Source organism: Ceratotherium simum, chromosome 10, assembly GCF_057802395.1.
Source record: "Ceratotherium simum simum isolate JZ-2026a chromosome 10, ASM5780239v1, whole genome shotgun sequence".
In the NCBI taxonomy this organism is placed as follows: Eukaryota; Metazoa; Chordata; class Mammalia; order Perissodactyla; family Rhinocerotidae; genus Ceratotherium; species Ceratotherium simum.
This window is the reverse complement of record NC_141909.1, coordinates 60,592,384-60,613,611: the sequence shown is the minus strand read 5'-3', so window position 1 is coordinate 60,613,611 and position 21,228 is coordinate 60,592,384. Positions and strand designations below refer to the sequence as shown.

The following is a 21,228-nucleotide window of genomic DNA, read 5'->3' as shown; positions in this document are numbered from 1 at the left end:
ATGAACATTTGGGTACAAGTTTTTGTTTGAACAAATGTTTTCAATTCATTTGGTATATACCTAGAAATGGACTTGCTCAGCCTTATGGTAATTCGGTGTGTGATTTATTGAAGTACTGCCAAACTGTTTTCCACAGAGGCCGTGCCATTGTACATTCCCACCAGAAGTGTACAGGGTTCCAATTTCTTCCCTTCCTCACCAACACTTGTTATTGTCAGTTTTTTAATTGTAGCTGGCCTAGTGGGTGTGAAGTGATATCTCATTGTGGTTTTGCATTTCTTTGGTAACTAATGATGTTGAGCATTTTTTCATGTGCTTATTGGCCATTTGTGTATCTTCTTTAGAGAAATGTCTATTCATGTCCTTAGCTCCTTTTTAAAAATGATTGTTTATCTTTTTGTTGTTGTGTTGTAAGAGTTCTTTATGTATTCTGGATACTGGACACTGATTTACAAGTATTTTCTCCCATTCTGTGTGTTATCTTTCACTCTTTTTTTTAAAAATTATTTTATTGAGGTCATATTGGCTTATTAACATTGTGTAAATTTCAGGTGTACATTATTGTATATTAGTTCCTGTATAGACTGCATCATGTTCACCACCAATAGTCTAGTTTTTATCTGTCACCATGCATATGTGCCCCTTTACCCCTTTCATCCTCTCCTCACCCTCTTCCCCTCTGGTAGCCACTAATCTGTTCTCCTTATCCATGTGTTTGTTTATCTTCCACATATGAGTGAAATCATATGGTGTTTGTCTTTCTCTGTCTGGCTTATTTCCCAGAGCATAATACCTCAGGGTCCATCCATGGTATCGCAAATGGCATGATTTTGTCTTTTTTTTTTTTTTTTTTTTTTTTTTTAAGATTTTATTTATTCAGTTTTTTCCCCCCAAAGCCCCAGTAGACAGTTGTATGTCATAGGTTCACATCCTTCTAGTTGCTGTACGTGGGACCCGGCCTCGTGTTGGAGGGAGAAGTGGTGCCTCGGGGCGCTCCCGGGATCCGAACCCGGGTCGCCAGCATCAGAGCGCGCGCACTTAACCGCCAAGCCACAGAGCCGGCCCGATTTTGTCTTTTTTTTTTATGGCTGAATAGTATTTCATTGTATATATATATACCACATCTTTATCCATTCATCCACTGATGGGTGCTTTGGTTGCTTCCACGTCTTGACTATTTTGACTAATGCTGCGATGAACATAGGGGTGCATAAATCTCTTTGAATTGTAGATTTCATGTTCTTTGGATAAATACCCAGTAGTGGGATAGCTGGATCATATGGTATTTCTGTTTTTAATTTTTTGAGAAATCTCCATCCTGTTTTCCATAGTGGCTGCACCAGTTTGCATTCCCATCAGCAGTGTATGAGGGTTCCTTTTTCTCCACAACTTCTCCAACATTTGTTATTTCTTGTCTTGTTAGTTATAGCCATTCTGACTGGTGTGAGGTGATATCTCATTGTAGTTTTGATTTGCATTTCCCTAATAATTAGTGATGTTGAACATCTTTTCATGTGCCTGTTGGCCATCTATATATCTTCTTTGGAAAAACGTCTGTTTGTATCCTCTGCCCATTTTTTGATCGGATTGTTTATTTTTTTGTTGTTCAGTTGTGTGAGTTCTTTATATGTTTTGGAAATTCACCCCTTATTGGATATATGATTTGCAAATGTTTTGTCCGAGTTGGTGGGTTGTCTTTTCGTTTTGATCATGCTTTCTTTTGCCTTGCAGAAGCTTTTTAGTCTGATGCAGTCCCATTTGTTTACTTTTTCTTTTGTTTCCCTTGCCTGAGGAGACATGGTATTTGAAAAGATACTGCAAAGACTGATGTCAGAGAGGTACTGCCTATATTTTCTTCTAGGAGTTTTATGATTTCAGGTCTTACACTCAAGTCTTTAATACATTTTTGAGTTAATTTTTTGTGTATGGCGACAGATAATGGTCTACTTTCATTCTTTTGCCTGTTGCTGTCCAGTTTTCCCAACACCATTTATTGAAGAGACTTTCCTTTCTCCATTGTATGTTCTTGGCTCTTTTGTCAAAGATAGCTGTCCGTAGATGTGTGGTTTTATTTCTGGGCTTTCAGTTCTCTTCCATTGATCTGTGTGTCTGTTTTTCTGCCAGTACCATGCTATTTTGATTACTAGCTTTGTAGTATATTTTGAAGTTGGAGATTGTGATCTCCAACTTTGTTCTTTTTTCTCAGGTTTGCTTTGGCTATATGGTGTCTTTTGTTGTTCCATATAAATTTTAGGATTCTTTGTTATGTTTCCATGAAAAATGTCATTGGGATTCTGATTGGGATTGCATTGAATCTATAGATTGCTTTAGGTAGCATGGACATGTTAACAATGTTTATTCTTCCAATCCATGTGCGTGGAATATCTTTCCATGTCTTTATGTCTTCTTTGATTTCTTTCAATAATGTCTCATAGTTTTCAGTATATAGATCTTTAACCTCCTTGGTTAAATTTATTCCTAAATATTTTATTCTTTTTGTTGCAATGGTAAATGGGATTGTACTTTGACTTGTCTTTCTGCTTTTGTTATTAGTGTATAGAAATGCAACTGATTTTTGTATGTTGATTATGCACCCTGCAGCTTTGCTATAGTTGTTGATTATTTCTTATTAATTTTCCAGTGGATCCTTTAGGGTTTTCTATATATAGAATCATGTCATCTGCAAAGAGTAGAGTTTTCCTTCTTACTCTCCAATTTGCATACCTTTTATTTCTTTTTCTTGCCTAATTTCTCTGGCCAAAACCTCCAGTACCTGTGTTGAATAAGAGTGGCGAGAGTGGGCACCCTTGTCTTGTTCCTCTTCTCAGCGGGATGGCTTTCAGTTTTTCCCCATTGAGTATGATGTTGACTGTGGGTTTGTCATGTATGGCCTTTATTATGTTGAGGTACTTTCCTTCTATACCCATTTTATTGAGATTTTTTATCATAAATGGATGTTGGATCTTGTCAAATGCTTTTACTTATCAAATGCTTTCTCTATGTCTATTAAGATGATCATGTGATTTTTATTCCTCATTTTGTTAATGTGGTGTCACATTGATTGATTTGTGGATGTTGAACCATCCCTGCATCCCTGGAATAAATCCCACTTGATCATGGTGTATGATCCTTTTAATGTGTTGTTGTATTCAATTTGCTAATACTTTGTTGAGGATTTTTGCGTGTATGTTCATCAGCAATATTGGCCTGTTATTTTCCTTTTTTGTGTTGTCCTTGTGTAGGATTGATATCAGGGTGACGTTAGCCTCACAGAATGAGTTAGGAAGTGTCTTGTCCTCTTCAATATTTCGGGAGAGTGTGAGAAGTATAGGTATTAAATCTTTGAATGTTTGGTAGAATTCACCAGAGAAGCCCATCTGGTCCTGGACTTTTGTTTTTTTGGAGGTTTTTGATTACTGTTTCAATCTTTTTACTTATAATTAGTCTATTCAGATTCTCTATTTCTTCCTGATCCAGTTTTGGGAGATTGTATGATTCTAAGAATTTATCCATTTCTTCTAGGTTATCCTATTTGTTGAGATGTAGCTTCTCATAGTATTCTCTTATAATCCTTTGTATTTCTGTGGTCTCTGTTGTAATTTCTCCTCTTTCATTTCTGATTTTATTTATTTGAGTCTTCTCTCCTTTTTTCTTAGTGAGTCTGGCTAAGGGTTTATCAATTTTGTTTATCTTCTCACAGAAGCAGCTCTTAGTTTCATTGATCCTTTCTATTGTTTTTTTAGTCTGTATCATTTATTTCTGCTCTGGTTTTTATTATTTCCCTCCTTCTACTGACTTTGGGCTGTGTTTGTTCTTCTTTTTCTAGTTCTTTTAGGTGTAGTTTAAGTTACTTATCTGAGATTTTTCTTGTTTGTTGAGGTAGGCCTGTATTGCTGTAAATTTCCCTCTTAGTACCACTTTTGTTGCATCTCATGAGAGTTTGTATGCTGTGTTTTCATTTTAATTTGTCTCCAGGTATTTTTTGATTTCTACTTTGATTTCTTCATTGATCCAATGGTTGTTCAGTAGCATGTTGTTTAGTCTCCACATATTTGTGACTTTCCCAGCTTTTTTCTTGTAGTTGATTTCTAGTTTCATAGCACTGTGGTCAGAAAAGATGCTTGATATGATTTCAATCTCATTAAATTTATTGATGCTTGCCTTGTTTCCCAACATATGGTCTATTTTTGAGAATGTTCCATGTGTACTTGAGAAGAATGTGTATTCTGCTGTTTGGGGATGGAATGTTCTATATATATAGTCCTTCTTGACTTTCTGTCTGGATGACCTATCCATTGATGTATGTGGGGTGTTGAGGTCCCCTACTATTATTGTGTTGCTGTCAGTTTCTCCCTTTGGATCTGTTAATAGTTGCTTTATATACTGTGGTGCTCCTGTGTTAGGTGCATACATTAATAAGTGTTATGTCTCCTTGGTGGAATGTCCCTTTTATCATTATATAATGCCCATCTTTGTCTCATTATTTTTTTTATCTTGAAGTCTGCTTTGGCTAATATAAGTATGGCTATCCCTGCTTTCTTTTGCTTGCCATTTGCTTGGAATATCATCTTCCATCCCTTCGCTCTGAGCCTATGTTTTTCTTTAGAGCTGAGATCTGTTTCCTGGAGGCAGCATATCGTTGGGTCTTGTTTTTTAATCCATCCAGCCACACTGTGTCTTTTGTGTGTGTGTGTGTGGGGAAGATCAGCTCTGAGCTAACATTCATGCCAATCCTCCTCTTTTTGCTGAGGAAGACTGGCCCTGGGCTAACATCCATGCCCATCTTCCTTCACTTTATATGGGACGCCGCCACAGCATGACTTGACAAGCGGTGCATTGGTGTGCGCCAGGCTTGACAGTGCGCACCCAGGATCCGAACCCCGGGCCGCCAGCAGCGATGCGCACACACTTAACTGCTACACCATGCGGCCAGCCCCCACTCTGTGTCTTTTGATTGGAGAATTCAATCTATTTACATTTAGAGTGATTATTGATATATAAAGGCTTGATACCACCATTTTATCTCTTGTTTTCCAGTTGTTCTATATTTCCATTGTTTCTCTTCCCTTGTATTTCTGAATGCCATTTCAGTTTGGTGGTTTTCTGTGATGGTTTTCTCAGTATTTATGATTTGTGACTCTGCTCTGATTTTTTGTTTTGCGGTTACCATGAGGTTTGTATAAAAGATCTCATAGACGAGATAGTCCATTTTCTGATAGCCTTTTATCTCCATTAGTAAGCAGGTTTCATCCCTTTTTTCCCTTCTATGTTTTTGTTGTCACAAATTATTCTTTTTTGTGTTGTGAGTTGGTGACTAAACTGAAGGGTTTATAGTTATTCTTGATCCTTTTTTTCCTTTTATCTTTTATGTTATAATAAAGTGTTTCTAACCTTTTCTGATAGAGAGCTGTAATTTTCTGATTTTGTGTCTATTTATCTCCCTGCTCAAAGCTTCGTAAACCTTTGCCTTTTTGTTTCAGGTAGGAGGGCTCCCTTCATCATTTCTTCTAAGGCAGGTCTAGTGGTGATGAACTCCTTCAGCTTTTTTTTTTTTTTTTATCTGAGAAAGCTTTTATTTCCCCATCATATCTGAAGGATAATTTTGCTGGATTGAGTATTTTTGACTGACAGTTTTTGTCTTTCAGTATTCTGAATATATCATCCCATTCTCTCCTGGCCTGTACGGTTTCTGCTAAGAAATCAGCTGAAAGCCTGATAGGAGTTCTTTTGTAGGTTATTTTCTTCTCTCTCGCTGCTCTTAATATTTTTTCTTTGTCATTGACTTTTAACAGTTTAATATTGTATGCCTTGGAGAAGGTCTTTTTGCGTTGATGTAATTAGGAGTTCTATTGGTTTCATGTAGTTGTACGTCCAGTTCCTTCCCCAGGTTTGGGAAGTTCTCAGCTATTATTTCTTTGAATAAGCTCCCTACTCCTTTCTCCCTCCCTTCTCTCTCTGGGATACCTATAATCCTTATGTTACTTTTCCTGAGTTGGATATTTCTCAAAGAATTTCTTAATTTTTTTTAAATCTTAATTCTCTCCTCTACCTGAAGCGTTTCTAGGTTTCGATCTTCGAGGTCACTAATTCTCTCTTCCATAAGGTCTGCTCTATTTTTTATGCTTTCTACATATTTTTTATCTCATTAATTGTGTTCTTCATATCCAGAATTTCTGTTTGGTTTTTTTTTTAGACCTTCAATCTCTTTGGTGAAGCATTCCTTCTGTTCATTAATTTTATTCCTGAGCTCATTGAACTGTCTTTCTGAGTTTTCTTATAACTCATTGAGTTTCTTTATGACAGCTATTTTAAATTCTCTGTCAGTTAAATTGTAATCTTCTGGGCCGGCCCCGTGGCTTAGCGGTTAAGTGCGTGCGCTCCGCTGCCGGCGGCCCGGGGTTCGGATCCCGGGTGCGCACCGAGGCACCACTCCTCCAGCCATGCTGAGGCCGCATCCCACATACAGCAACTAGAAGGATGTGCAGCTATGACAGACAACTATGTACTGGGGCTTTGGGGGAAAAATAAATAAATAAAATCTTAAAAAAAAAAAAATTGTAATCTTCTGTGACTTCAGGTTTGGTTTCTGGAGAGTTGTCATTTTCCTTCTGTTCTACCGTGTTACTGTAGTTCTTCATGGTGTTTAATGAATTGATCCTCTGTCAGCACATTTGTGGTAGTATCACCTTTTCTTATTTGGGTACAGATTTGGTTGCTTTGGTTCTGGTCACCTGGGTCTCGTGTTCCTCCACAAGCTCTCCACAGGCTTGGATGCTGCTGTTACACGAACCACCCATACTGTTGTTCCCAGGTTGTCTTGGGGTGCTGGTTGCACTACTGCCAGGGGTGCTGGGTTCACGGGTATCACTGTCGCAGGTGGGTGTCTGGGGACCCAGGGACTTGTATACAGCCCCCGCTACTGGTGGAGCTGGTGTCGCCACTGGAGGTGTCACCCACTGGAGGCTGGGTCACCAGTTCTGTTGTGGTTCCTGTTGCTTCTGGTTGCAGATTCCACCTGCAGCCGGGGTGGGTGGGGGTGGGCAGGGGCTATTTTTTCTGTTCCCACCCTGTCTGCTCAGAGTTGTGCTGGTTGGGCTGCTCTGCGTTCTCACAGGCCCGGCCACTGCCTCTCGATGGGTCGCGCTCACGCAGGCCTGGCTCCCACCCAGCAGGGCACTTTCACGTGGGCCAGGCTGCTGCCATGCTCAGTGGGAGAGTCTGCTTCTCTGGTGGGGCACTTTTGTGTGGGCAGGGCCACCGCAGCATGGTGGGCGCTCCCATGGGCCAGGCTACCACCACTCTGCAAGCATCTGCGCGCAGGCCAGGGGGCCCCTGCCTCCACTCAGAGTCACATTGGCCACTGTGTGAGGATCCGTGACCTGGATCTCTGCCACCAGGGAGGAGAAGGGTGCTGCCCCCCTAGTTCCACTGTTGCCCGGGGGTCCAGTCCACCCACCTTCAGATGTATAGGTACATGGATCTCTCAGGCATCCCATTGTGCTGTGTAGGGAATCCTCTGTTGGTTAATGGATGTACATTTAGTTGTAACTTAGAGGGGAGAGACAAAGGGAACAACTCACTCCACCATGATGCTGACATCCATCTTCATTCTCTTGACAGTGTCGTTTCATACACAAAAGTTTTCAATTTTGATGAAGTTTATTTTACCTGTTTTTTCTTTTATTGCTCATGCTTTTGGTGTCATAGCTAAGAAATGATTGCCAAATCCAAGGTCATGAAGATGTACCCCTATGTTTTCCTCTAAAAGTTTTATTAGCTCTTGTATTTAGATCTTGGATCAATTTTGAGTTAGTTTTTGTTTATAGTGTGAGGTAGTCCCAATTTCATTCTTTTGCATGTGAATATCCAGTTGTCACATGTTGAGTGTTTTTTTATCATGAAGAGGTGTTGGATTTTGTCAAATACTTTTTCTGTCTCAACTGAAATGTTCATGTGGTTTTCTTTCGTTATTTTAATGTGGTATATTAGTTTCCTAGAGCTGCCATAACAAAGTACCATAGACTGAGTGGCTTAAAACAACAGAAGGTTATTTTCTCACAATTCTGGAGACTAGAAGTCCAAGGTCAAGGTGTCAGTCAGCAGGGTTGGTTCCTTTTGGAGGCTTTCAGGGAGAGTCTGTTTATGCCTTTCTTGTAGCTTCTAGTGGTTGCCAGCAATCCTTGGCATTCTTTGGCTCATAGATGCATAACTCCAATCTCTGTCTCTATCTTCACATGGTGTTTTCCTCTGTGTATTCCTGTGTGTCTCTGTGTCCAAATTTTCCTCTTCTTATAGTGATTCCTCTTCTAGTCATTGGATTAAGGCCCATCCTAACACAGTATGACCTCATCTTAGTTTCATTACATCTATAAAGCCCCTATTTCCAAGTAAGATCACATTCACAGGTACCAAGTGTTAGGACTTGAACATTCATCTTTTGAGGAGACACAGTTCAACCTAGTACATGTGTGTATTACATGGGTTGATTTTGTTATGTTGAACCACCTTGTATTTCTGGAATAAATCCCACTTGGTCATGGCATATAATCCTTTTAATATGCTGCTGGACTCAATTTGCTTTTATTTTGTTGAGGATTTTTGCACCTTCATTCATAAAGGATATTGGTCAGTAGTTTTCTTGTGATGTCTTTTTCTAGCTTTGGTATCAGGATAATGCTGGCCTCATAGAATGAGTTAGAAAGTGTTCCATTCTCTTATTTTTTTTGGAATAATTTGAAAAGGATTGGTGTTAATTCTTTAAAAGTCTGTAGAACTTTCAGTGAAGTCATCTGGTCTTGGGCTTTTCTTTGTTGGGAGGTTTTTGATTACCGATTCAGCTTCCTTAGAGAAATAAAAAAAGATTATAAGAGAATACGATGAATAATTGTATATCAACAAATTAGATAACCTAGATGAAATGGACAAATCCCTAGGAATACACAAACTAGCAAATGACTCAAGAAGAAATAGAAAATCTGATTCATAGACTAGCTTTCATGTTACCTCCACGAAGAGCCCTTCTTGTTCCAAACCCAGAAATCTAATGTTATCTCCACCTCCTTTGAACCTCCACAGCCTTTCATTCCCCTCTCTTAGGTCCTTAACATCCTTTTATAGTTTTCTCCTTCTCTCACTTGCTGGGCTTGGAGGAACCTTGAGGGCTCAACCTTGTAGCCCCCACTGTCCCCATAATCTGTCCTTGTCCATAGTGTGCTCAGTGTAGAGTTATGCACTGTTGGAGGTACAGGATGGGGAGGTGGTGGGCAGAGGGGCTGGTGGTAAACACCCAGCCCTTTTGAGGAGTCAGGAGCCCAGAGAGCTATATAGGAGTCAGGTATTTTTATCTTATTCTGGTCATGTTGTCATATATGTAGCATCTAACAGAATTGTGTCCACTGCAAAATATTATACCAATCAGTATTACAGTTTTGAGTTATTGTGTCCTATTATAGTTATAGGTGATGCTGTCTTTTATAGTATAGCTGAGTTATTAGTCCAGGATTGCAGTTTCAACTAGGATCTTTGTGGAACTTTATACAAATAGAGAGTGCCAGACCTTTACCCCAGATCTGCTGAGTTGGAATCTCTGGGAGGTGGGGCCTGGGCAATTGTAAATTTTAAAGCTCCACATACATAAGAAAACAGTAACATTGGTGACCTCCAGGGAGGGAAGGTGAGAGGGGGCTTTTCACCTTTGTCCTTTTAGAAATTTGAGTCAGATGAATATATTATTGTTCAAAAAAATAAATTATAAAAAAAAATAAGCACAATCAAATACTATGCATTATGTTTACATATATATGTAGGAGGCAGAAAAGGATAAAAACGTGCCTGGGGATGGTAACATGCTGTTCAGGGGAGTGGGGAGAGATAGAGAGTGAGAGTTTGACTTTATTTGTAATGTTTTATTTCTTTAAAAAGAGAGATCTGAAGTAAAATGGCAAAGTCTGTTTAATTTGTGGGTGAGTATATTGGTATCTGTTATGTTATTTTCTGCTTGAAAGATTGTATAGTTAAAAGCACATAGACGTTTGAAACTAAAACAAAGTAAAAGTAAAAAATGTTAACAGATAGCTCTGATGTGCTCCTGGCTAGCTACCAAGAAAATGGATACAGGTGGGGAATTACTGATTTTCCTCAATAGGGAAACTTAATCCCAGGCTTTCACACAAGTAACACATGAAACACAAGTGGGATCCGTGTTGTCCCTGGTGTGTATTCCTTGTGCTAGGTGTTTGTTTCTTATGTTTCAGGTATTTGTGGCCAGTCCTCACAAAACACAGCCTATTGTGGAGATTCTGTTAAAAAATCAACCTAAACTCATTGAGTTTCTGAGCAGCTTCCAAAAAGAAAGGACAGATGACGAGCAGTTCACCGATGAGAAGAACTACTTGATTAAACAGATTCGCGACTTGAAGAAAACAGCCTCTTGAAGATCTTATCCAGTTTCCTGCCACAGTCACCGTCTCATCTGTTCAGTTTGTACAAAAGTGTCATTTCAAAAAGTAATCGTTCTTGGGAAGGCTTTGGAGGTGCCTATTTTTTCTCAATTCATTATTCAAGGTAGATGGAATATAAACATTTGAATGAAAAAATAATTAACCTAGAATAATGTATTCATTTAAATCAAGTCTGTGGTTATTTTTGTGAAATCAGAGCCATTGTACTTGACATGGAGAAAAGCAATTTTAACCCTTTGTTGATGAAAGGCTACAGGGCTGTGGGCTTGCAGACCCGAGCTCTCAGCCACCATGAGCCACCAAGTAGGAGCCCAAATGATGGGCGTCACTGAGTCCTCAAAGAGGATTAAGTTCTCAGAGGAGAACTGGACATGGGGGCGAGAGGTGCAAAACCATCTTGCCTATTTGCGCTTAGATTTCTTAAGGCACTTAAAGATCTGAGAAAATAAGATGCCTGTTTTCAGCCATTACATGTTCTTGTTCCTTGCCCATATCTTTTGACTGTAATTAGTGGTTCTCAGCTTCCTAGGGAATTGCTGCCCACCTCCCACTCAGCCTTCCTTTCTGCTCACTATCCCACATTCCATCCCAATGGATCTCTTCAGCACATCTGACTCATGGCGCACGCACGCGCACACACACGCTTACACACACACCCCACTCCGACCTGCAGTAAGGTTAGCGTGGAACCAACTAAGTACGAATAAGATGGATTAACAAGGGTCATAGGGGCATAGAGGTGTATGACCTACTCACTTGAGAACTTGGAACGGTGGTTAAGAACCACAGCTCCAGCTGTAGTCACTGCTGTTTCACACTGACTTCTGTAGGGTTAGGGAATGTTTGGAATATTTCATTCATAACTGTCATTATGGGAAAGATTTTTTTGTGGCGAAAGTGCGTTTTAGAGTAGGAGTCATTGCATTAGGATGCCTAGCATGTACAGCACCGTGGGTCCAGAGGGTTGCACAGGTCTTTAGACCACTTTTATAAATAAGGGAACATTGCTGTTGGCTGGGCAAACAAAATGCATGAAAAAATTCTCAAACTAAAAATTTTTTTCAGTTTATTTTCTAATTAGCTGTCACTCGAATTTTCCATCAAAGTCTTCAGTGAAAAGGTAGAAAACCTATAAAATTTTGGTCCCAAATATTCTCTTGCATACTAGGATGGTTAAGGAATTGATTTAGGTTCTTTAAAAAAGGCATAGGACAACAACAAAAAAAAGGTCATGATTTGTTTTCAGCCGTCAAGTGTATAAAATGGAATTTTAAAGCTATATTTACAAGGCATTAAAGGTGCAATTATTAATCTGTATTTTTTCATCATTCTGTTTCCAAATCATGAGTTGTTGCCTTCTGTAAGAACCCTCACTTTTTACAATATCGGGTGCTGTGTTCTTCAATCAGACATGTCTCCACTCGGAGAGGGAAGTATCCCTCCCCAGGGATCCTTCCCCAGGATCAGTGCCCTCTGTAAATTTTGCCTCTGAAGAATTACCTGGCAGAGTTTCACCCTTCTTAGCTGGGACACAGGGTTGTGTTTTCTGTGCCCATGTGGAATCCTGAGGCAGATGGTGTGGGACCTGTGGGACCTTCTCATGGCAGCTCTAGCCAATGCTGGCGTGGGAGTGTCAGCCGGCAGCCGATCTAATGACCTTCATTCTTTAGTCACTGAAGTCAGATTATTTCTATAACATTCCCTGACCAGTCCAGAGTCTCTTAGAATTTGACTTTTCTGGTTTTGCTTATTTGATTAAAAGAGAAGAGTGTAAGTATAAAAAGCGCAGGTGCAATAACCATTGGAAATTTGTTTGGTTGCTTAATACTGTTCCACAACATCATGGGACGCATGTTTTCTATTGGAAAGCAAGGCTTTGTTATGATTCTTTCTTAATAAATAAAACATTTTATTTCCTCTGGGCTTGAATTAGCTCTTTCCTAGCAACCCCTTATCCGAGTTTAGTACCTGCAAACGGAATACTAGAGTCTGAGAGGCAATAAATGAAGTAGCTGGGGTTTTGTTGTAATACAAATTTGTAAATTATTAACACGAGAGGGGGAGCAAGAAGCTCACAGTCAAAATATGTTTGCACAAAATTCACTGTAATATTGTGAGAATTAAATTTTGAAAAGGTCATATTTAATAAGCTATTTCAAAAGCACACATTTAAATAAAGACTGACTAAATAAAAAGGTGCCACATACTCTGTGGTCAGTTTCATTCCTCGGCATGTCCCGCATCTGTGTTCTTTTCACCTCTCCAAACAGGAAAAGGCCCAGGTGAAGGGTCAGTGTTGAGCCTCTGGTTCAGGCTTCCCAGAGGCTCCCTACTGACTTTTCCATGCTCTGCTGTCTCATTGTCCAAGTGATGCTAACTGGAAGGCACTGAATATATACATTACCTTATTGATGCCTCACCACAGCCAGAGTCATTCTTGTTTTATGTTTGAGAAAACTGAAGCTCTGGGCGGTTTATCCCAGACAGTGTGGGCTAGAACCAGGATACAAACCCACAGTGGCCTGATGCCAAACTCCTGCTCTTCTACCCTCTTATCATCCTCAAGGCTGTGAGCTGGGGAAGGTCTGGGGTGTCAGAAACTGCTTTGTGCCCTCCCCCCGCTGCGGCCTGGGAGGTTCCCGGGGGTGTTAAGATCCTAGAGTAAAGCCAGCAGGGCTTGAGATCATGATGTTCTTGGACGAGGCTCTCGGCTAAAGCTAGGCATCTGCCCAAGTGTTAGGATTACCCTTGGAGAAAAGCCAAGTGGCACAGGGCCCTTGTTGAACAGTTCTTGACTGCCAGCCTCCATAGGTTCTCATCCATGGGGCCTCTGGGGGAGCAAAATATGCTGGGGAGGGGTGGGCGAACTTTTCAAAGCCTGTCACTGTCCACACTGGTTTGTCTGTATGAGATGCAGCTGCTCATAGTGCGGTCTGGAAATTACACAAGGCCTGAAAGTAACTGAAATAATGTGAAGGAAAATGAAATTGAAAAATCACTAGAAGTTTTTTAATATGAAAAGATAGTTGTTTCAAAATAGATTTACAGATCTTTCTAATCTACTATATTAGCAGAAATTAAGATTTTATATCTTTTTACTTTTTTCTGTTTTAGCCAAAAGACACTTGTACGTATGGCATGAATAATCACCATCTTATCATCCATTTTTCAGGAAGGTTTGGGATATTGTAGTGAGGGCCTATAGTTGGATAAATGTCTGAAATATATAAAGAGACCTTGGAAAGCTAGACATGATCTTCCTAAGAAGATTGAAAAGATTGAAGACGGATATGAACAATGACGTAATTTTGTTTTTGAAATATGGAAAGTGCTGTTATGTAACCACCGTAATGAAAGCAAGTAAATCAAAATGATAAGCCTGGCCGGCACTGGGCCTCACAGACATCTCATTAGTGGTATCAGTCTCCACTTTATGGAGGACGCTGAATCACAGAAAGGGTGAGTAACTTGCTCCAGATCAAATAGCTGGCAGCAGAGCCAGGATTTAAGGCCAGGTCTGACCCAAGAGTCCATATCTTTGGAAACCAGGCTGCATGTCCAGGCCTGCTCCTCAGCTCTCTCCCCAGGGCAGACGCTTCATTCATCATGGCCCCCAAGGAAAGAGGGAATCCTGGATTCCACTGCTTAGGGTTAACGCAACAGAAAGGTTTCAAAGGCTAGATTCATTTAAGGGGGGTAACTTTGCTCCACTTGGTTGTCTGATGTTTGGAAGATCAAATTAGACCTACGTGTAGGATCGGGGATTTGATCTTGAATTTCTCCATCACTTTGAGCAATCCCTTGATTCTACGTGGGTATTAATTTCAGACTGCAATTCTGCACCTGCTTTTGTTTTCTTGGCTTGCTTTTTCAGTTGGACATAATATTAGCTTAGATCTTCTGATAAGAGGGGTTGCTCAGCCAGCCATTCCTCCACTTCACATTCCTCAGCAGCCCAGCGCCACAGGGCTACCACAAGGCAGTTCCTGATGGATCCAATTCCTGTCAAGGTCACCCAGTTCCTCTTCTCCCTCCCAGGGAAGAGGATGTTCAATTACCAACACCCTAAAATAACGTCACAAAGCCACACAAAAAGTCACAATCCCTTTACCATCAATTAATTCAATATCAATTGTAATTTAATCACTGCACTATGAGCCATCTATGTTACTTTAAAAAAGCTATGATCATAGGGGCCCTTTGGGAGAACATATTGTAATACACATTAATTTATCCTTTAGGGAAGGTTGGAAAAAATGAGTTCACCTCATTTTAGTTCTTCTGAAATTTAAAGCCTAAAGCAACCAAAATATTTATTTATTCAACCACTTGATACATTCATCCAACATTGAACTCATTCTCCGTGCCCCTTAGGGGTTGATCTGGGGAACAGAACTACCAAGTGACACACTGGGGTTACCAAAGGGGTTAGACCTTACCTGCTGTGGGAGTTGGGTAAGCGGCCTTTGTAAGTCCGTCCCTGCCTCTGGTGCTGGGCCTGAGTCGGCAGGGAAGTGAAGATAGACTTGAAATGGGAGCCCCCCACTTGAGGAAGCCCCACATGAGGAAGAGCTGGAATCCACGGAGACGATCTGCAACCCACACTGCCCTCTCCGCCTTCCAGGAGGTGGCTGACCTCAGGACAGCACGATTCACCACCGAGCTCCCCAGGCTGAGCCCAGATTCGGAGAAGCTGAAGGAGGAGATGCTGGGCGGATGGGGGGCCCCTGACAGCAAGGTAAGCCAGCAGGTCTGCAACAACCCTCGTGCCGACCTTCCCAGTATAAATGTGGCTGCCACTTCGCTTCCCCTTGCAACTCTGACAACTTTCTCTTGAGACCAACTCAAATTCATTAATTCTGGAAACGTGTTCCAGCTTAGCTAAATCGACACATTACAAACCCACCACTTATGTTCTGTACTGGGGCAGTTGTTCCTACGTCCTCTTAATGTCCTTCTCCTCTCGAAGACCTCTGACTTTTATCCTCTTAAATGACATGAGAGGTTTGTGTGAAGTCAGTGGAACCACATGGATTTTGGGGACAGCCACACTTGGATTTAATCGCAACTCCACTACTAGCTGATCTGGAGAATCACTGAGCTTCAGTTTCCTACCCAAAAAATGCAGCAAAAAGAGGACTTGCCTCACAGGGTGGTTGTGGGAATCAACGCTCCCATGTCAGCTCCTTCAGCCACTCCAGGGGCTCACTGCCAGTGGAAGAGGGGATTCCACTGCAGTATGGAATCCAGGCAGAAGAGGCATGAAGCATGGCGGGTCAGAGAATCACAAGGCGTGTGCCCCGAGTGTGGGGGGCATGTGAATGTGGAGGGGGCGGCGGGGGAGCCTTGAGTGCCGCCCTAAGTTTACGCCATCATCAAGGCAGCTGGCCTTTAAGCAGAAAGTGACACGCAAACCTGCAAGTCTGAGCAAGGAGGCCCTAGAAGAGAGCAGCCTGGAGTGGGGAGCATGGAGTGAGGGGGCGCAAGATGGTGAGGACCCTCTAAGAACAGCTATTGCTGATTTAGTGCCTGCTCTGTGTGGGCCCTGTTCTGGATGCTTCACAAGTACTTAACTCAGTCCTCAGAACCACCCTGTGAGGCGTGTGCTCCTATTATCCTGGTTTTACAGATGTGCCAACAGAGGCACAGAGAGGGTCACTTGCCCAAGATTATACAGTGAGCACATGGCGGAGCAGGATTCAAACCCAGGGCCCACAGGCAGGACCCATAGAACTTGTGAGATATTTAGGGCTTAATATTGACTGGACTTAGTGCTGTACCATTTCTAGAAGAAAAGGACAAGGAAGAGGATGCCTCACAGGCCTGTGGCTTGGGCGACCTGAGCAGATGGTGACGTGCTCAACCAAGACAAGACTTAGGACGAGGGGCTGAATCACATGAGAGATGATGAGTTCAGCTCTGGACCAGTCAGGTGTCCAGTGCCTGAGACACCCACATGGAGAGGTCCAGGCAGAGGTTAGACAGATGAGTCTGGGTGTGGGCCAGAGGCACTGACTTGGGGATCACTGAGATTTAGGAGCAACTGACCTCTGAGCTAGGAGGAAGCGATCCATTCCTCACTGTGATTCGAGCCTCGGAACCCACCCACACTTGCATCTGTTTTCGTTGGTATTTTTAACTTACTGTAACAGTCTCCTGCTTGAAGACTTTCTCCTCACCTCCCGGTGGAGGCTCAGGGGGAAACCACCGTGTCCTTCCCCTACGGCCTCCTCCTTTTGTTCAGTTAGGGCTGAGGGCTGCTCGGCTGTAGTATCCCCAGCTAGGCCTCCAGGACCCCAGCTTCAGGAACTGACCAGGGTTCTGTATGCAAGGACTCAGGGAAAGAGGCAAGGCCCTGACTGCAGATCATTGTTCCTGCTGTGGGGAGAGAAGCTTCTGCCATTTTCTGGGCACTGAGTGTGACATTCACATGGCCATGACCTGGCATCTGTATGAATGAGACTCTGTGCTGCCCTGGGTGTGGAAGGAAGGGAGGAGGGCGTGGAAGGAAGGAGCCACCCGGTGGCGTCTGGCAGCACCAGGCTGCCCTTCACTTTGACTCGGGACCTTTTCCAAGCAGAGCAGCTTTTTTCGGCTGTCAGTTTGCTGTGCCATCTGCATCCAGGCGTAGCACGTGGCCTGAGCAGCCAGGAAACTGGCACCTAGAGAAAAGAGCCAGGGCAAGGAGGGGACACAGGATGTCTCACATGGCACTGTCATAGGAAAGGCTCAGAATCTGGCCCTGGCCCCACGGCATGGAGCCGGGCTCTGGGCCAAGTTGCCTGTGGAAAGGCGATGATGAGCTCGTGCGCCACGAGGTGGACGCAATGTCCCTGTAGTCCCAGCTCCTCCCCAGGCTAGATGCTGCCCCCTCTCAGAGTCCTCTCTTGGGAGCCCCACCAGCCCCAGGAGGTGAGTCTGTGAGAGTCAATTCGCCATAGAATGGCAGTGTCCCAGGATGCCCCGAGGCCGCCGGCTGAGGAGTTCATGCACATGCAGTGTGCCTGCCCCACCAGATGAAACCCTCTCCACTATTGGCCCTTATCTCCCTCCAAGGACAGGAGACTCTGTCACCACTGCCCAGTGAGCTACACCCTGCCCCAGGCTGGGGAGCTGCAGCAACGTTGGGTCTGACCCCATCCAGGGGCTGCTTGTGAGGGTCCAAAAGGCTGCAGACCACCAGGCAAACCCGTGCCCCCAACGAGCCAGCTGATTACCCCTGGTTCACAGCCTCTGCTCCCAGTCTGCGCACTTCTCCTCCTGTCTCTTCTGAGGAGGCTGCCACATACTGTGTTAGTCAGCTTGAGCTGCCATAATAAACCACCACAGACTGGCTGGCTTAAACCACAGAAATTTATTTCTCACAGTTCTAGAGACTGGGAAGTCTCAGATCAAGGTGCCGGCCCATTAGGTTCCTGGTGAGAGCCCTCTTCCTGGCTTGGCAGACAGCCACCTTCTCCCTATGTTCTCACATGGCCTTCTGATCAGAGCCTCACCCTTATGACCTCATTTAACCTTAATTATTTCCATAAAGTTCCCATCTCCACATACAGTCATTTCAGGAGTTAGGGCTTCAACATACAGCTCTTAGGAGGACAAAAACATTCAGTCCATAACAGATACTTTCCTGCTTAAGTCACTAAAAATCTAGCTCAGAGTAAACTACTTGCCTGAAGAGAGAAAATTCTGTATTTCAAAAGAATGATAACTAGGAGCCGGCCCAGTAGCATTAACGGTTGGGTTCACGCGCTCTGCTTCAGTGGCCTGGGGTTCGCAGGTTTGGCTCCTGGGCGCGGACCTATGCACCACTTATCAAAGCCATGCTGTGGCAGTGTCCCATATAAAGTAGAGGAAGATGGGCGCGAATGTTAGCCCAGGGCCAATCTTCCTCAGCAAAAGAGAGGAGGATTGGCAATAGATGTTAGCTCAGGGCTAATCTTTCTCAAAAAAAAAAGAATGATAACTAGACAGTAACAGACTTGAGTTGCAGCAAGGATGATTGTGGTGAGACAGACAACTTCTTGGAAGGGTGAAAGGGTTGTTAATGTCATTCCGGATTGCTGATTTCCTTGCATATTTCCCATGGCCACACTCACCTCAGACCATCCCCACTTGAGATGATGACTCTGGTTTCTACATATTCTCTGTGAAAGTTAAGCCCTTAAACCCAACCGTCTTCCTCTTCCCTCTCTATGCACTCACACGGTTTCTTCTCCTCCAGGCTGGGGGATGAGACATCCGGACTCTTCAAAGACTAACCCAACTGCCTTTGCCTTGAATGTCTTTCCTTCATCTCTTCCTTAAATAGCTTATTCTGCAGCTTATCAGAGTCCACCATCTGCTTTCCTGCTCTGCCATCCATCCTGGACAGGTTGCCCTACCTAAAAAAAAATATCATTTGACCATATTACCCTCTCCAGCCACAGTCTTTTTCTTCTGTAATCTTTTACAGGAGTGGCTTATACTCTTAACTCATCTTAAAGCAATCTCTTCTCTTGCCTCAGGATGACCAAATCATAGGACTGGAAGGAACCTAGGTTAGTTTGGACCTTTTCAGTTACAAGTGATAGAAACACCTCTCAAATGTGCTTAAGAAAAAAAAATCACTTAACTGGGAACTCCAAAGGGTAGAACCAGTTTCAGACATGGCTGGATCCAGGAACAAACCACATCATCAGGGCTCCCTCTGACTCTTCAATGCCCTCTGTGTGGGTTTCATTCTCGGGCAGGATGTGTCCACATGGTGAGAAAGTGGCCATTGGTGTTCCCAAACCAACACACTTATGGCACATGATTCAGAAGGAAGAGAAAGACTCTCCTCTCTCTCTCAGTGTCTCCTAACAGCACTTGATGGTTCCTGCTTGTGTCTCATGCTCGCCCCTAGAAAATATCTATTTCTATTTTGAGATATGTCCATCCTGGGGGAGAGATGAGAAGGTGGTGGGGCATGGAGGAATGGGGCACTGTCTGGAGTAGGGGCAGAGTGGGTCCCCTGAGGAAGGGATGCTGACAGAAGACTCAGGTAGTCTTTCCTAACTGGGCCAAACATTGTCTCCCACTGATTTTAATAATCAGGGCTCTACACAGCTGACCCCATTCCTCTTTCTTTCCAAAAGACCACACCTCCTCTGTCCCCATGACCAAACTTCTCTAGGATGTTTCAAAGGCACAAAAAAGTGTGGTCTGGCAAAATTACTCCTCCTATGGTAAGGTTTCTGGTCCCCACTACCTGCCATTGCAGCATCCTGGTTCTCTGGACCCACTGAGCACACCTTCTGACTTTTACTGGCCCCTCTCTTATTCTTCATAGTTTATTACAAATATGTTCATTATAAAACATTTAGAAAATAGAGGTAAGCAAAAAGCAAATAGTTAAATTAACATATAATTCACTAGGCAGAGGCAACAACTGTCAACAACATCACTTCAGCCTTTTTGTGTGTGTGTGTGAGGAAGATCAGCCCTGAGCTAACATCCGTGCTAATCCTCCTCTTTTTGCTGAGGAAGACCGGCTCTGAGCTAACATCTATTGCCAATCCTCCTCCTTTTTTTTTCCCCCAAAGCCCCAGTAGATAGTTGTATGTCATAGTTGCATGTCCTTTTAGTTGCTGTATGTGGGACGCGACCTCAGCATGGCCGGAGAAGCAGTGCATCGGTGCGCGCCCAGGATCCAAACCTGGGCCGCCAGCAGCAGAGTGCGCGCACTTAACCGCTAAGCCATGGGGCCGGCCCCAGCCTTTTTTGATGCATAATTTTTATTGACAAAAATAGAATCATGACATACAACCTCAATAATAAAAAGATGAATAACCCAATTAAAAAATTGGCAAAGGACTTGAATAGATATTTCTCCAAAGCAGATATACAAATGGTGAATATACATGGAAAGATTCTCAGCATCATCAATTATTAGGGAAATGCAAATCAAAACCACAATGAGATACCTTCACACCCACTAGAATGGTTAGAATCAAAAATTCAGATAATAACAAGTGTTGGCAAGGATGTGGAGAAATGGGAACCCTCATACACTGCTGGTGGGAACGTAATGACACTGCTGTGGAAAAGAGTCTGGCAGTTTCTCAAATGATTAAACATAGAGTTATCAAATGACCCAGCAATTTCACTCCTAGGTATATATCCAAGTGAAATGCAAACATATGTGCACTCAGAAACATGTAATGAATGTTCATAATAGCCAAAAGTTGGAAACAACTCAAATGCCCATCACCTAATAAATGAATAGACAAAATGTGGTATACAGCACAATAAAATATTATTCAGCCACAAAAACAAATGAAGCCCTGATACATGCTACAACATGGATGAACCTTGAAAACACCAGGCTAGTGAGAGAAGTCAGACATGAAAGATCACATACTATATGATTCCATTCATATGAAAGTCTGGAATAGGGAAATCTATAGAGATAGAAAGATTAGTGGTTACTTGGGCTGGAGAGGGAGGTCATGGGGACATAGGGAGTGATAGCTAAAGGGTACAGAGTTTCTTTCTGAGGTTATGGAAATGTTCTAAAATTGACTGGGGTGATAGTTGCACATATCTGTGAATTAATATACTAAAAATCATTGAATTGTACATTTTACATGGGTGAATTGCATGGCATGTGAATTATACTTCAATAAAGCTACTAAATTTAAAAATATATATATCCATGATACTGTTTTGTAACCTGTTTTTATGACTTATTATCTCATGAACACTTTCTATGTTATTTGATATTATTCTGTCTTTTTCATGGCTGCAT

General features: G+C 42.6%; 2 protein-coding genes across 12 annotated transcripts in view; one reads left to right on the top strand and one right to left on the bottom strand.

Annotated features, from left to right (window-relative positions):
- CAB39L (calcium binding protein 39 like) overlaps positions 1-12,659 on the top strand; it is a 157,004-nt gene extending 144,345 nt beyond the window's left edge. For all 9 annotated transcript variants that reach the window (XM_014790000.2, XM_004433665.3, XM_014790003.2 and 6 more), the window contains one exon: positions 10,254-12,659. In XM_014790000.2, the coding sequence (XP_014645486.1) occupies positions 10,254-10,433 (180 nt within the window). In that variant the 3' untranslated portion in view covers positions 10,434-12,659. The remainder of the gene's footprint in view (positions 1-10,253) is intronic.
- CDADC1 (cytidine and dCMP deaminase domain containing 1) overlaps positions 6,480-21,228 on the bottom strand; it is an 84,693-nt gene continuing 69,944 nt past the window's right edge. Inside the window, exon 10 of one of the 3 annotated variants that reach the window (XM_087436078.1) lies at positions 6,480-8,841. In XM_087436078.1, the coding sequence (XP_087292204.1) occupies positions 8,834-8,841 (8 nt within the window). In that variant the 3' untranslated portion in view covers positions 6,480-8,833. Of the gene's footprint in view, positions 8,842-17,795; positions 18,842-21,228 lie in introns of those variants that run through there. The other 2 variants (XM_087436079.1, XM_087436077.1) reach the window with 2 other exon arrangements.